Genomic DNA, 17,969 nt, shown 5'->3' on the forward strand with positions numbered 1-17,969 from the left:
AACCCCAACCATCAAAAATGATTGCCTACCCCCATTCCTTACCCTAAGCTCATATGCAACAAGTGTGTCAATTTGTGTGAAGGTTATTTTGCATTTTAACTGACTCCTGGCAAAGGAGTAACAATTGATTTGTTTTTCTCAGGTATGCACATACTCATGTCATGTAGACCACTTTATACTGTGTTTTGGTTTTATTGTGTTTCAGCCTCCATGACAACAGTGAATCTCTAATTGACGACAGTGAACACTGCTGTGGCTTGGTTACTATGGCATCACTCAGTGGGAGGGGGTCTTTGAGAGCTTGCTGATTGCTGCTGTTTGTTCATCGATTATTCTGCACTTTTTTTGCTGCATTTATACCCATCATAACTGTGTTTCTTATTTCCTTTGCATTTCCAGATTTTCAAGATGTTGTAGAATTGCACATGAACAAATGTGTGTGTAGTGCAGCAACTAACAGTATTTCATATCAAACTTAGTTTTATGAATATAGTGAGCCGTATGTACCTGTAATGTATTTTCAGTTTTTTCATATAGTTACACCCAAGACGTTAAAGGACCTTTGTCCAATCATACCTCTCATATCATCAATGCTTGTGGAAATCAAATCAATCAATGCAAGTATATTCCTTCGTGACGACAAACACACGAGCCAACTTTTACTTTGCAAGAGTACACAATAAATACAGTTTGAAATATATTAGTTCATATTTTGTTGTGTTTCAGGTTGGAGGAAAATACAACCCTGCTGTTGAGCCTATCATTCATGGCTTAAAGGGTGTGGTCCATCATGGTGAGTGACAGACTCCACCAGAATGCAATCCATTATCATTTGATCAAATGAAAATCAACTCAGACTCGTGAATAGCAGATGGTACTGCATGTTATCTAACATCCGATGTTATACATACAACCAAAAAGTCATTTTGTTTGTTTGTTTTTCCAGTGTAGTTTTTATTCACTCATAAGAAAACTGAATGTCACATTAACAAACCCCATCAAAAGCAAATACAAATGTTATAATAATAATAACAATAATAATGCATCAGATTTATATAGCGCGATTCCTGACACTCAAAGACGCTTTACAATGGAATGGATACATTATTCATGCCCTCACACATTCACACTGCGGTGGCGGTAAGCTACTTAACTGGCCACAGCTACCCTGGGGCAGGCTGACCAAAGCGTGGCTGCCAGTGTGCGCCTACGGCCCCTCCGACCACCACCAAACATTCGCACCTTCCATACACCAGTGTGAGTAGCACTGCAGGCATGGGTGTGTGAAGTGCCTTGCCCAAGGACACAACGACACATGACTTGGGGAGAGCGGGGATTGAACGGTCAACCTTCTGGTTACTGAACGACCGTCTCTACACCCTGAGCCACTGCCGCCATTATGAAAATGCAAATACAAATGTTCGGGGAATACTCTATTTATTTGTTATTTTCATGATCCAAGCTATAGCCTTTCACCAACTTTTATGTACATCCTTCCCGAAATCATAATCGGTCGGAAGACAGACAAACAACTGCCAAGGTCAGTATATGCCCCAAACCAGGATCACACTGAATCTACAACCCAATTTGATATTCAACTGCAATTATGAAATTCTGGCATACCACCAATGTCATGAGATGCACTTAATTTGATTAGTGTTAATTTCGTCAAACAAAAACAAAACAAAAAATAATTTCGTCAACACACAGTTTTCGCTGGACTAAAACTAGACTAGACAAGACTAGATTAAAACCCTCATTAATAAACAATAATTGGGACTAAATCAGTATGCATTTTCGTCGACTAATTAAGACGAGACGAAAATGTACTTCACTTAATAAACTCTGGACTAAAATCTATAAACATTTTAGTTCATTAGCAAAAACAAGACGAAATTTATGATTTTATAAAATTTTGTCTTGCTTATCTGTCACTGTGACACTGTCATGTGACACACCCTGACACACCCTCTTTCAAATCTTCAGCTAGTGAGTGCAATATGCACAAACACATGGGCTAAACAGGAGGTGGATCCACAGTGAAAGGTTTATAAAAAAAAAAGAAGTAACAATCCAACAGCTAAAACGTTCCAACAATAATGTTAATCTGACCGCTAACTAATGCTGGCTAACTTACTTGCTCATAGCATGGAGCCATAGTAGCCACTTGTTGATAAACTGTAATTAGAGGTGTCAGTCGATTATTATTTTTTTAATCGTAATTAATCACATGACTTCAATAATTAACTGACGATTAATCGCACATTAATCACACATTTTATATCTCAATGTATATCTAAATTTACAATAAAATGTAAAAAAAAAAAATCCTAATTTAAATATTGTTGCATTTTTTTAGTCATTGATACAGTAATTTCATAACAATTCAATAACAAATGTAAAATATTTACTGCAAAAAAAAGTAATTTGTGTTGGTCATTTTTCTGACACTACATGGCATCATTGCATTTGTAAGACATTGGTGACAGCTCAGTGCATTTTTCTTTTCGTATTAAAAGCTGACTAATTTTTAACATGAAGTAACTTGTGAAATTATGCACATTTTTAAAACTTTAAAATACAACTTGACCCCAGTCCCCACAATAATATGCATTGTTATTTAATTTATTACTGCTAAATTGTGTTACAGTGTACTCCTTTGCACAATTGTTGAATGCTTTTTTTTTTTGTTAAGTTGAATACGGATGCGCATTGTAAATAAATGACACAACTTTACTACAAAGGAACCAGGAACAATCGACGTGTTCTTTCCAAGTTAAGAGCAATCTAATTTAAACAATAAGTAACTTGCGAACTTCTGCACATTTTAAAATTGTAAAATATGACTTGACACCAGTCCCCACAAACATATGCAGCATAATTTAATTTATTACTGCTAAATTGTGTTATAGTGTCTCTTTTTCACGACGTTGAATGCTTTTATTTTGTTAAATTCTCAGATGCGCTGTGACACGCTCTACTGCAAGCAAGCACATCGACACTTTCACCTTAACCCTTATGAGCTATTTTTTGGGAGTTGCTGGGTAAAACATCACATCTAAAGATCAAGTGGGGTCACTCCAAGTGACAAGATGGGATCCATTCGGCTCATGGCTCTCACGGGGGTGAAAGCCTATGGACACCTGGAGAGAGAGCTGGAGCAACGGTTAGTTCGTTGCTAACAGCTAACCGAGTGCATTCTTTCAAAGCAGGGAACGGGTGGAAGTGCTACACAGTCCAAATGGCTCCTTAGTTGAGGCTTTTCAAATAAGGGGCCGTCGTTAATCGAGCATTAAAAAAAATTGTGTTGTTATATATATATATATATATATATGAATGATTGTCCTGACTAAAATGTTGACAGTTTTTGTTGACTAAAACTAGAAAAATAAAATTATGTTTCCTTGGACTAAAATAAAGACAAAAATGCTAGGTTTATAGTTGACTGAAATGGACTAAACAGAAACGGGATGAGGTTGACTAACTATGATAAAGACTAACAAACATGATTGAAACGGGACTAAAACTGAGACTAAATTCTAAAGTGACGGATAAAATTAACTAGGTTTGATCATCATGTTCCAGACGGTGGCCCTTAAGTCCAAAACACAACAGCAAATAACTAAACACAACAGCAAAATAAAAAAAATTCATCATCATTAACCTACCGGAAGAGGTACGTACTGGTGTGGAGATCAGACTCATCACTGATTGGACGAGAGGCATCACCATAATTCAGTGGGCTGAATCCCTATTGATGAGACAAAACCGTGGCCGGATTATATGTGTATGACGGAGGGTGCACTGTATTGCTGCCATCGTCCTGAGGTCCATCCGTAGTCTCATTGGGATGACACCAAGACTCTTGAATCATAATATAATTATGAGCGATACTAGACAGATAGTTGTTTGTTGTTCCACATGCAAGCCACATTGTTCTCCTTGGGAATCCGCTTATACGTCCCAAAAGGGCCAGTCAGTTTCAGTTGATCATATCCATCCACATGCCATATGTAATTTGGCCCCATGTCGTTAACCTTTGTTTACCTTTCCTGCTTCGATCTCCTGATCAGGAAACGCAGGGGACAGGTCTCTCCAGGCCTAGAGTTGCCATCTAATGCTCGTTGTTGGTTGCCAGTGAGGCATGGGTACGCTGCAGAGGTGGCTTTATTGACTGCACTGTTCATTAATGCTCATTAAACTGGTCGACTTTTCTCATCGCCACCTGACTGCCTTTACACAATCGCACACACACTTTGGCCAAAACTCTCTTAGGGCTGTCACAGCTCTCTCCTGCATACGCACTCTGCATATGCATAATGTACGTCACAATAACCGCAACAGTCTTATAAATCTTCTGCGCGTCCTCAGAGCCATTCTTTGTGGATTTAGCTGCTTCAACAGCCTCATCACATCACATATAACAAGTAATTTGTAATATACAGTGCTGCTCAAAAGTTTGTGAATCTCTTGAGCAATTTGGATTTTCCAATTGTTTCAATCTAATTTCGTTGTTCTTCTGAACTATAACATTTTATATGAAAAAACAGGTATAGGTTTAGCATTTCAATGCATTGTTCTTTTTTTAAATTTTTTTTTATTATTTGTGTAGTCAAAACTAAATTAAAATGAGTTTTTGGTCAATTCATGTAGGTGCAAAAGTAAGTTAACCCTGAGCTGCATTGCTTAAAACAAGCAGTCAAGTAGGATCAGGTAGGACAAATTGGCTAAACTAACCACTGAAATGGACCAATGAAATGAGAGGTTTTGAAATAAAGTGTGCATCACTGGCTGAAACAGAGACAAAACCACATCACTTTAGTCTGACCCAGGTGAACCCATACAGGTCAGTCATGCTTAGAGGAAGAGAAATCTCAGGAGATCTCAGGAAGTGGGTAGTGACAGCGCATCTGTCTGGGGAAAGCTATAAAGTAATCAAAAAAAAATTGAGTTTCATCATTCTGTGAAGCAGATCATCTGCAACTAGAGAACAATGAAAATTACTACAATCCTGCCTAGAAGTGGACGGCCTTCTAAAAATATCAGCAAGAACCACAAAAAAATGATAATTCAGATAGAAACCCAACTCGAACATCACATCAACGGATTTTGCAGACCTCTTTTTCTGCATCTGGGACACATCTGCATGCTTCAACAATCAGAAGAAAAGTCAATCGACAAGGCCTTCGTTGAAGGCTTGCTAGGTAGAAGCCTCTGCTCACAAAAAAGATCAAAGCTGCCCATCTCAGCTTTGCCAGAGAGTACCTGGACAAACCTGAAGCTTTTGGGAAGTCCCTTCTGAAGACAGATGAGTCCAAAATTGAACTGTTTGGCCACAACTAAAACAGTCATGTTTGGTAAAAAGTCAACACTGCATACCAGCAAAATAACCTTCACCCTAGATTGGAGCATGGGGGTGAGAATGTTAAATTCTGAGCTGGCTTTTTATCCTCAAGAACAGGACAACTCCACATAGTCCGGGGAATCATGAATTCAGAGGAATATTGTGAAATCCTGCAACATAACCTGAAGCCGTCCTTTGTGAAGTTGCAGCCTGGTAGACGATGGATCATGCAACATGACAGTAATCCAAAACATTCCAGCAATACAACCAAGGAATGTCTAATGAACAATAAGATTCATGTTCTGGATGTGCCCAGTCAAAATCCTGACTTTCTTTCAAAATACTGTGGCGGGACCTGAAGCGGGCAATTGAAGACGCCCATCCAACCTCTCTCAACTGGCTGCATTTTGCAAGAAAGAGTGGCAAAAAAAAAAACTACGTAGATGTGAAAGACTGATAAGGCACTAAAAAAAGTGTTTGGATGAAGTAATCATTGCAAAAGGAGGTGCAATGTCTGGTTAAGAGAGGTTCACATACTTTTGCACCCATTCATTTTTTTTAATGAAACTCATGAGTTTTTCTTAAATCAACAACTTTTGCTCAATAATGAATGACAATATTATCATTCTTTTTGTTCAAGTCCATTATTTTCAATGTCAGCATTGTAGATTGGGGTATGACTAAACATTTAATAAGGTTATTTTAATATTTTATACAAAAAATCTGACCATGCCTGCAGGGTTCAAACTTTTGAGCAGCACTGAATATATTTTTGTAGATTTTGCCAGATGGTCCAATAAATATATAGATTTTTTTTAATCCACATTTTCATTCCAAATTTACAGTGAGTAGACAATAAAAAAGAATAATAATAATTTTCGATAAGACCTAGAAGACTGGTGCACATGATACTAATTTGCCATACATCATGTTGAGGATTTTCCACCTCCAAGCATTTTTGCCACTCCATTTAAATGAGGATACTTTTCCCTCTACTTGGGACTTAATAAAAAGTGCAAAAATGTAGACTTCCCTATTTGTTGTCTTCCTTCAAAGGCATCTATATGTCATTTGAATGATCAACATTTGTTTCCTGAAGCAATGTTCTGTCTTTTCCTCCAATGTTCATTGTTTCAACAGAATCGCTTCAGACTGAATTGAGCGCTTTGACAGTACCATAGCCCCTTTTATTTATACAACAAAAATAAAACATAATTCTCAATCAAACCTTCACTCTATCTCTAACACAAGGTGATTAGTTGGTTGGTTGGTTGGTTTATTTTTCCTCCGCCAGTGCTACCCAGTGGAGCAGCGGGCGGTTCCATTTTTCAATGCCCTCTCTTCACATATTCCGGATCTTGTCTAGCATACACACATTGCAAGTCTTTGTTTCTTATGCGCGCCTTGTTACATCTTAAATGAAACTCCACTGGAACAAACGACCTGTGACTAGATAGCCAGCAAGCAACTCCATGAAATCAGCTTACAATGGCTTGCAGGAGCTTTGAAGCAGATGTAAAGACTTATAAGATATGGTGAGGTTTTGGATAGAGCGGGAGGTGACGAAAGCCACATTCGTTATGTTGACTAATAGCATCATAGAAACAAGTATCTGGAAATACCACATGCTGCTTGATAAGAACAGACAAAATAAGATCTCACTCTTAAGACTCTCAAAGTGTATATTGTTCTCTAAGAAGTTTGGCCAAGTGTTTTTTATAAGCATTCTTGCTCTAAGCTAAATATATATATATATATATATAAATAAATAAAAAAGCTACCACTCTGGTCACAAGACAGTATATTCAGTGAAGAGAGTCAGATAAAAAAAAAATATATATAATATATATATATATATATATATATATATATATATATATATATATATATATATATATATATATATATATATATATATATATACGGCCCAATTAGGGAGTGGATGAAGTTTTTTCTGGCAAACAGAGCGTAGCTACAGTAACAGCATTCGGCAAAATAAAAAGTGTTGCTTTCACTTTTCAGCGGGAACATATTTAGATGAAACACACACAGATTCAAGTCAAATGGAGTTAAATCTGTTGGAAGAATTCTTGGCAATGCCAAACATGGAGCACCATTTTAAAATAAATCCAAAATGGCAGACTTGGGTTTAACACATGGATCCAATAGACGTTTTTGTAGGTCTTGGGCTGTTTCATATGCCTCCAACTTTTTGCAGATCGAAGTGGTAACATACAACTGGGGTTTCTGTGTGAAAAATTAGTTTAAAAGAAAAAGGAAAAAATTAGACCCGTCAAACAATTACATATTTTAAGCAAGAAATCACATCTTAGAGTTTTGATTAATGACATGTTTTTTATCTTTTGCCCACCAAATTTGAAGAGCACCTGTTCCGTTCATTTTTTCAACATTTATTGTGATGAGGATGTCTAACATTTTTGATCCACTGCACACTCTCATCCTCCTCTTTTTCTAAACAGTTAATAACTTTCATAATTCAAAATGGGAAAAAAAACGACCCCAATATTTTGACATAAACAAATATTCTGAATGTCATACACAAACGTTTATTAACTGATTTATTTTAACGTATGTAGTTGTGTTTATTGCTCAACCTATGCTACATTTAACGTAACCATCTGCTGTTAAGCTAAAGGATCATCAGCGGTCAAAATAAATAGTGTGATTAATCTGCGTTAATGCATGATTAATGCATTCATTTATGGTGATTAATCAATGAGTTCATGCTTTAACTTTGACAGCATGAAAAACAAATATATTCTGCTCTCAGTTAGTGTACAGTATATAACCCTGGCAGCAAGCTAAACATCGAAAGAGTTCCAGCAATAAAATGACATGTGGTTGTTGTAGCCTTTGTCTTTACTTCCTTTTTTTATCATTTCGTATTCGTGAAACTGCAACATACAGATTACAACAAAACACATAAGTGCTTTACACTTAACATTTGTGTAGCATACGTAGGCTAACACTGGCTTTAGCTTAGGTTAGCAGCTAACGGCTAATAGCATCAAGCTACTTCTAAGTTAGCCACCCCTACAAACAAGCAAACTGTCACGTGCAGAAAATATACAGAATCCCAGAGAGAACATGCAAACACTGTGCAGAGCTGGTCCAACATAGATTAAAATTGGCATCTGACTGATCACACAGCAATAATGATTTTTTAAAAATATATATATTTCAGTCAACTTTGGAGGTGAAGTAAAGATTAGCATTACTAATAGATGTGCTTGATATTGAAATTTGACAGAGAAAATCTGAGAGACCTTTGCAATGCATTCAGATATTAACAAGCTATTCCCAATAATTTTGGCCTCCATGCTTTGTGCACAAGTGTCTCATGCAGGAGCTTTGGGTACAATTCAAGTGTGTGACTGGTGAATGAAGTTCCATCAATGCTGAATGAGAAAAATTAGGTCAGGTGGGTTGAAGCAAGTCAGTGAGTAGTACACATACTTTTAGAGATACCTTGAGAATCATATCAGCTACAGATATGAAATTACATCAGTAAAATGAATCCTTGGTTGTTGTTTTTTTGGTATGTTGATAAGAAATTGCACTTGTATCTCCCTTGCAAAGCTTGGTCATGATAGTTTGGCATAAAATAGTGATGCACTGATTGGAACGTCCTCACTTTTGTTTCTAGAAAAAGAGACCTTCTTGGAGCCTTTTGTCCTAAAAGATCTGCTGCCGTCGTCGTTAGGCAGCTACTATCGCTACACAGGCTCCCTGACCACTCCTCCCTGCAGTAAAGTTGTTGAGTGGATCATCTTCAGCAGACCAATCTATGTCTCTTACAAACAGGTGAGAAACACACGCAACATGAGGTTTATGTTGACACTACACACAGTGGATTTTACTTTCCTTTTCTTTCTACTATGTTGTTTGCTGGACTAGTTTAAGGGTAACCACATTTTCATTTACAAAAAAGAGGACACTCGGCCCAGCCTCGAGATACTGAAATGATACTCAAAGTTTACTCAAAGATGCCATACTAATATAACTAATTTAACTCACTATGCCTCCTATGTATGGGTAATAAAAAAAAAAAAGATTCTGAAGAATTATTAAATGAATATATAATGACGTAGTGTTCTAAGCACAACCTTTATTTTTAATGGGGGGGATGTGGATCGAAACCCACACCCTGTGATTTGTGAGTGCTACTAGTGAGCTAAAACTTGGCCGCTGACAAAGCTCAAGATCGTATTTGAACATTTAGGAAGTGAGGTATGTAAAACAATCTACTTTTTCTTTTAGAAAAATAAAATACTTTTTAAATATACAACAACCACATACAAAACCTGCCTTTCTTTTTTCCTTTCACCCTTCATGATCGAGTTGGGAGCAGTCAAGTTAAACACACGGTGCTCTCTACCTCCTGTTTGTTGCAATTAAAACCGGACATTTTCATGATTATTTTTATTTTTTTTTAAATACGGACACCCGGACAAGAAGTAAAAGTGCACATATCCAGGACAGAGTGGATGTTTGGTCACACTATATTCTTCTTCTGCTTCTTCATATTCTTCTTCGTTTTCTTCTTCGTATTCGTCTTCATATTCTTCTTCGTATTCTTCTTCTTCATATTCGTCTTTGTATTCTTCTTCTTTGTATCTTGTATTCTTCATATTCTTCTTCTTTGTATTTGTCTTTGTATTCTTCATATTGTTGTTCTTTGTATTCTTCTTCTTTGTATTTGTCTTCGTATTCATCTTCGTATTTGTCATCGTATTCGTCTTCATATTCTTCTTCGTATTCATCTTCATATTCTTCGTCTTCGTATTCTTCTTCTTCTCCGTAACCACAAGATCGAGACATCTCAGTGTCCAAATAATTTTTCTGTGAACGTTTGAGCAATATAGAGGCCTAATATGGAACGAGATTGTGTAAGAAACACCAAGGAAGCTTGTTGTAACAGCATTGATGAGAAAGGGGGTTGGGATTCAATATTATTCTCTGCTTCCCACTCCTATTTAAGCATCATTATGTATTCTTTATTGTCATTCTAAAATGCTATTGGCTGAAAACAAACAAAATCCAGAAGTAGGGTTACAACAAAGAACAACTGGATATGTAACAAGGAAACATACAATCAATTTCAGTTCCTGATCTCTGGCTGTTGATTCTTGATTAATTGTGGGAATGCCCAGGCTAACCTTTATTACTTATTATTATTATAATAATTATTATTATAGCATTTTATTCTCCTCACTTTTTCACAGAGAAACAACTACCACATAATACACCCGATTTACACCGTTCAAACTTGCTTCAAAAATTCACACCTTCCTGGGTATTTATCGTCTGATTCCACATTACTTACAGTACTCGCATAATTTAATGTTAAATATAAACTTTTCCCATTCATTTTCAATGGGACTGACATTAAACTTTTTCAAAGTCCCACTTTCCACGCCCACTTTCATGCATACAACTTCTCATCATCGCCAGATCTCTGATACTGCTCAGTGGCTCACTTAAGTCCTTTGTCCAGTAACCAAGAGGTCGTGAGTTAAAATCCCACCTCCGACTGTACATGGCAAATGTATCCATGGCAATTATGCTAAGTGATTACATGCTAACCAACTGACTATCATATCAAGAAATGCATTATAATTTCACTGAAATGATTAAAAGCAAGTGTCCCTATACAGCATTGCTTTCAGCATCAGATGCCACACTGGAAGATGTGGGTTCAATCCCTGCTAGAAACAACTCTTTTGTAGAAATGCAATATTGAATATTAATCATTGTCAAATGAATTCACATCCATTACTTCTGATGTCATTCATCATTAAGTTTTGTTTCTATATCATCTGTTCTATATTCAAAATTCAATGCAAGCTTTCAATATATACTGACATATTCACTGCAATTACATACAATGTCACAGATTATTCTATGGCTGAAGTGGTTGAGTGGTAAAGAGAAAGGGCTGGTGATCAGTGTTCCTGAGTTTGAATTCAGCTTTAACACATATGCAATATTGAATACAAATCATTGTCAAATTATTTCACTATTAATACTTTGTCAATTTCACTTAATTTATCTTCCAATTTCCTTCATAAGAATTAGGCTTAGCCTTCAGCTATTAGCATTTAGCTTTCAGCATTCCCACGCAATTTCTCCAGAAATTGCACTTAGTCTAGTCCTCAAATAAGTTTGACCTTCTCTTCTCTTTTTATTGTATTGCTCTTCTCATGCTAGCCCATTCTTTTGGATGATAGTTGAAGTAGGTCAGCTGGAGTGACAGTTGTTGCTCAGGGTCTGCTTTTAGAGTGGATCAATGCTAAAGCTGTTACACAACTCCCCACCTAAAGTTCCCTACTTTCAAACAGACACGTGGACTTGCCACACTTGTCTCTGTGTGTGCTGTTTCTTGGTAGCTATACCTAAAGGGATGTGTGATTGGTGTGACTGTGAAAATGCTGAGATTCTCAAAAAGTTTCTGTGTTCAGGTTTGTACAGTACATGTATTTCCATTAATTGTGATTTCAATGTAAATTTTACATCAGTTCTAAATTTGTTTGAAAATGTATTTTAACGAAGTATCAAACAGGGGTGGCTCCTGAGAACACCCACCCTCAGAGTTACTGCACCAAAAACAATCACAAAACCAGAACAGAACAAAAAAGGCATGACGGATGCCAAATCCCAAACATGACAGATAAATTGGGGTGATTCACTAACTGCTCAAAAAAAAAAAAATCTAAAAATTTGCGTAGTAAAACCTGCAAGGCTACCATGTCTTAGTTTCTTGTGCAGTTGTTTTTCAAGAACGTAAAGCCTGCCGCAGTGCCGCACGATGAGTTTGAAGTTCGAAACACAGTCTTCCCTCGTTTTCCGGTGGGGTTAGGTTCCATAAAATATCCGCAACAAATGAAATCCGCGAAGTATTTAGATTTATGTTTTGCATTTATTATGAATGTTTTAAGGATCTAAAAAACCCTTACCAGTTTATACACTTTTCTAATCGAGGCATTTACAGTTTTTCACATTTCTCTCTTGTTTGAACATTCTCATTGTTAAAGCCTTCATAAATTTGTAAAAATAGGTACACTACTGTAAAAAAAAAAAAATGCACTACTGCACTGATAAAAATCTGCGATATCGCGAGGCCGCGAAAAGTGAACTGCGTTATAGCACTGTATAACCCCCCCCCCCCCCAAAAAGTATCTATTGTTCACAAAGTGGTGAACTTCGTGCATCCTTGTTTGTGAACAGTTGAGCCTTTCGAGGACAAAAAACAGTAATGTTCATCATTTTGTATCTTAAATATATTTCAAGCTAAATTATTCACTTGAATATAGCTTGTAAGGAATTTACAAATCATTATACAGTATTATGTTTTTATTTAGTCGATTAAAATTATATTTCTCTCTCATTTTCTTTCTGTGTGTCTTTTCTATATGCGTCTTGGCTATCTGTCACCAGTTAGAGGCTTTTTACTCAATCTTCACCACGGAGCAACAGGACCATGTTAAATCGGTGGAATATCTACGCAGCAACTTCAGACCCATTCAGAGCCTGGACAACCGCCATGTTTTCAAGTCAGCAGTCAAAGACGCCTGGCTTTCTGACCTGTCGCACAGCGGGAGTGGGCCTTTTGGCGCAGAGTCTTCCAGAGGTAGGTGGGACTTATTTAAGGTACATGCACTCAATTTGTGACAAATAGTTTCATGTGTGTACACATTGACATTATTTTTGGTACCCTTTTATTAAGGGAAAAAACCCACCCATAATAAATGACTGAAACAACAAGCCACAACATTTTAGACAATACTGGAGCTTTTTAACAGCCACCACGTTTACAGACTCAAAAATGAAGCATGCAAGCGAGAGGAATACTGTATCTATTGCGAAACATGGAAGCTTGGTAATGTCCTGAGTCTGCCTTCTGGGGTACAATATAATCTCATGGGTGGATCTCCAGAGAGAAATGCACTGTCCAGTGTCTGTCGGTCGAAAGACTAATGTCTAACTTACTGAGCTAACAGTCGAGTAATGATCTTAGTGTTCATTTTTAGTGTTGACATGTATGTCAATTCGCCGTCATGGACTAATGGTTGGGGTCTGGGGGTGGCTTGGGCTGGGTTGTGGTGGGCGGCGGGTGTGGGGCGGCTGTGGGTGGGGGGCAGCTGTGGGTTGTGGGGGGAATGGGGGCTGTGGGTCGGTGGGGTGCCTGGCAGACCTGCTTTGGGCGCGGGCCGTGTTGGGGTGGGGGGTGCACCTGGGTTTGCTCTCCGGCCGGTGGCCCCTGTGGGGCCCGGGGGTTGTGCCTTGGCGCTGCCGTGGTCTGGGGGGCCCTGGGGGGTTGTGCTTACTCTGTCCTGGCCGGGGTCGACGGCTCCCCTCTTTGGTGGAGGTTTTCATGGTTTCATTTGCTTAAATCCATGCATTACCGCCCGTTCACAGTTTTGCTTTTCAATTGCTTAGTATGAGGAGCAAAATGTGAATTTTGACTCGCAAATTACGATGTGAATACGCTAATTTCCAACCTTATAATAACAAGACCTCAGACTCAATGTTTTTTTTTCTGCCTAAATATAAAGGTTTTGGTTGAATAATGTTTTTGTTATTGTTTTTTTTATCTGAGATTTTAGTAAATCAGGCCCTCAATATTTTCTCCATCCTCTCATTTGTTGCTGTGTCTATTTATTTCTTTTTCAACTTGCTAATCTATAAAGTCTCATTACTGTTCCTTTTTTTTCTTACTAAATTGCTGACAGTTCCTAATGTTAATAAATGAAGGCTATTTAGTGTTACTTAGTTGCAAAGAGGAAACCATTGACTACTCAGTGTGTGCGCGTGTGCGTGCATGTGTATGTTTGTGTGGTCTTGGATAGCTCTCTGTCATTTCACCAGTGAGCTGGGTAAGTCCCCTAGCATAAGGCAGTGGGAGGCACACCAGTCCCCTTCTTGTTCCTGCCTCATTACCACTGAAACAACACCACATATTATGCAGTGTGTGTGTGAGTGTGCGTGCGTGTGTGCATGTGTGTGTGTGTGTTCCTCTTAAAGTTTGTGTGTTTGTTACACGTCCAAGCATCTGTGTTGTGTCAACTATGTCAACAGATTTTATTCCCTTCTTTCCATCACCCACTCTCTTCCATATGGTCAAGTCAGAGAGAGGTGCATCACCTCGATGTATGCAGAGACCCCCCCCCCCAACACACACGCATGCACACACAAAAAGCCTTGTTCCGTAGGCTTTTCTAACATGTACTGAATGCTTTGATCTTGTCCTTGAGCACTGCATTGAGACACATTAGGTATAAGTGGATTTATTCTTTACACTAAAGGTTGAGGGGAGATGTGCAGGGTGGGGGAAGCTGCGGAGCAGGACAGACATACCACATGCATACCCTCTGCAACAAAATACTGTGGAGTAATTGTGTTTATTCAGCCACAATATTTGCTTCACTTTCAAGATCTGACTAGATCCAATGCAGAAGTTGTCTTCCAAATGTTGAGAGAATCAAGTTTACCTCCCAGTGCAGCGGTCGTGGGATCAAATCCGGGCTCCGGCCTTCCTGGGTGGAATTTGCATGTTCTTCCGGTTGCCTGTGCGGGTTTTCACCGGGTACGTTTCCCTCTCACATTTGGAAAAAACGTGCATGGTAGGTTAATTGAACACTCTGAATTGTCCCTCGGTGTGACTGTGAATGACCGTTTATCTGTTTGTGTCCTGCAATTGGCTGGCAACCAGTTCAGGGTGTACCCTGCCTACTGCCCGAAGACAGCTTGGACAGGCGGCTCCAGCACGCCCTAAAGGGTTGAGAGAGAGAGAGAGAGAGAGAGAGAGAGAGAGAGAGAGAGAGAGAGAGAGAGAGAGAGAGAGAGAGAGAGAGAGAGAGAGAGAGAGAGAGAGAGAGAGAGAGAGAGAGAGAGAGTGTGAGAGAGAGTGTGAGAGAGAGTGTGAGAGAGAGTGTGAGAGAGAGTGTGAATGTGGCGGCTTATGGTTGCACCATATGGACAAAAGCGGTAGTGTTTGTGACCATATTTCCCATGAGGACCAGCGCATAGCGTCGTGCAATCCTCATCACCCAGTAACCTAGAGTTGGATTAAAATACATTTCTGTTTGCAGTAGCTGTGTGTATGGCGATAAAGTTATTTATTTTATAATTTTTTTCTTTATACAGCACTGTCACGTTTTTTTCAAGTATGTTAACTAACAAGTGGACGTTGGTTTAGCTTACCTTCTTTATTGTCAACACACAAACGGCTGCGCTCAACCCCCTCCCTTCCCGCGATGCATTTACAAGCACTTCAAAAAGAAGAAAGCACATATTACAACCTAGTTTGTTACAGTATTTTGGAGTTTTGCGTAGCTTCGTCCGGTGAGTGTGGAAGAGCGAACTACCAAGCTGATGATTATTTACAAGCACGTAAATTTCCAATAGCTAACATTAGCATAATCATTATGATTTGAGCATGGAAAGCTACCTACTAAAAATAACCGAGTCCCCGCAAGGGCAGCGTCGGTTGACCACACGCCAGGTAGTGGAACGAGGGCCAATATTATTTGTGTACTGTGCTTTTATCCAGGTAGGCCTTTTTAATTAAATTTTTTGTGTCCTCAGACAAAAATCTTTGTTTTGGGGTTGTGTTGTAGCTTCTTCATGACAACAGTAATCGTGAGTAGACGTTCGACTCGACTTCCGTCTTTGGAACAAACGTGAAAAGTGGGACGACGTATGCCATAAAGCAGTCTGCACGTTTGTAGTTTTTTTTTTGTGTGGCAGTCTTCCCACCATGCCTTCTCAAAGTTGTTTAGTGCCAGTAAAGGTTTCATTAATCTAGCTGTAAATCAATGGCTTCATCAGCAGAATTATGAAAATATGAATAGAGGGTTAAAAACTTATTTAGAGCTGCTTTAAATACAATACTCTGAAACTGATTATTTAGATGTCTTTGTTTGCTTGGGGGGAAGATATGTGTCCCTAAATGGAATACAATATATTAAAAGATCAAATATGTGCATCATTCTTTATAAGAAATACATGCAACAGATTTTCATTTTGTAGTGACAGATACGGTTGCATGTAACAAGAGCTTCGTCTTTAACAAGTTCTCCCCATCCCCAAGCACAAAATCGTACAGTCCAACCTATAATCAAGACCGGGCCATCGATCAACAGTTGGTCACTGTGCTGCTGGCCCAAAGATAGCCTCTTTTCCCCATTCCTCTGTGTGTGTGTGTGTGTGTGTGCACGTGTGGGGGTGCGCGTGTATGTGTGCGCGCGCGTGTGTGCGTGGGTGGGGTGCGTGTGTGGGTGGGTGCGCGCGCGCGCGCGTGTGGGTGGGTGGGTGGGTGGGTGCGTGAGTGCGTGCGTGCGCAAGCGCGTGCGTGCGTATGTGTGGTGGCATGCTTATCTCTGATGAAAACCATAAGAGGATCTCTTCATCAAGCTGCCAGACGTGCTGGAGCTTCAAAACCATTTTAGTTGCATTGCACACAGAGAGCCTGCACATCCATTCACAAATTGTGGCGTAACTTGCTCTAGTCGAGCAGTTCCGTTACATGAAGCCAATAGTTTTGTGTCGTTCACGTACGTTAAGTTAAAAAATAACGAATCTTTTCAGTGAGCGTGAGTGAACGGATCACTTCCTGAAGTGATTTGTTCCTTTCTCAGTTCATTTGAGCTCAGCCATGCTCATGTCGTCAATCTTCGCAAACAACCAATCAGCGGCCAGCATCAGACACAGGCGAACGTACTCCCATGCTATTGCCGTTAGCCAACGCTGATCAGCGAGTGAACGAGTCAGTGAGTGAACGTGTTGCCAATTCCGGTTCAGGAATGATTCAGTGAGTGAACGATTCGATGAACGAATCTTTTGAACATTTTTTTTCCCAGTTTTTTTAATGAACTGATTCTAAAGATTCAGTTCACTTAAAAGAACTGTCATGCGCATCACTAGAAGCCAAAGCAATGACACCATACGCTTTACTATATACAGGAAACTTGGCCCTAATTGCGGACTGGAATTCATGAGAACCCAATAGACACGCATCTCATGCCTGCAAGTCCTCAACCAGGGCCGGATTTCGTCGACAATGGTCCGCTGTCTATCAGCAGAAATGCTCCCACACAGACGAAAGCGGTCCATTTACATGCCCTATTATCTTTTGGCCACTACTGAAAACAGTACACCGCCAAACAGCGCCGTGTCATCTTACCGAATAACAATGCAAGGGGACTATCAACAACACAGTACAATGGCTGACTACCCTCGCAACTCCCCTGTGTGACGTCATTTTCGAAGATTTCCAAAGATTGTCGAAGAACAGCATTTTCGTTGTCAAAGGTGTTGCTATGGGTCAAACCAAGAACCTGGGAGGGTTGCGTTAAAAAAATTACGAAAATATGCTTAACTCTTTGACGTTTAATAACGTTTAGTAAAATCCAAATGAGTGCCGCCAAAAACGTTAAACGACGTTAACTATGTTTTTTAATGGAAACGGGTGGAGGAAAGCCTTGGCCAGCTGTGCTCAAAGTATCAAGCAGATCGAGTTAGTATAATGACTATTTATGGGCACTAGATGGCAGCGATGACTCTCTTTGGACAAGATGAATGGAGTGGATAAGATGGATCAGAA

The 17,969-nt window shown here is 39.1% G+C and overlaps 1 protein-coding gene across 2 annotated transcripts in view; it reads left to right on the forward strand.

The window, feature by feature from the left end:
* Nucleotides 1-17,969, forward strand: part of LOC147166742 (receptor-type tyrosine-protein phosphatase gamma-like) — a 385,386-nt gene that overhangs the window by 289,673 nt on the left and 77,744 nt on the right. For both annotated transcript variants that reach the window (XM_086086609.1, XM_086086610.1), the window contains exons 6-8: nucleotides 727-793; nucleotides 9,012-9,169; nucleotides 12,803-12,995. In XM_086086609.1, the coding sequence (XP_085942735.1) occupies nucleotides 727-793; nucleotides 9,012-9,169; nucleotides 12,803-12,995 (418 nt within the window). The remainder of the gene's footprint in view (nucleotides 1-726; nucleotides 794-9,011; nucleotides 9,170-12,802; nucleotides 12,996-17,969) is intronic.

This window comes from Leptonotus elevatus, chromosome 10 (assembly GCF_054856555.1).
Source record: "Leptonotus elevatus isolate MCC_2025b chromosome 10, RoL_Lele_1.0, whole genome shotgun sequence".
Classification (NCBI taxonomy): Eukaryota; Metazoa; Chordata; class Actinopteri; order Syngnathiformes; family Syngnathidae; genus Leptonotus; species Leptonotus elevatus.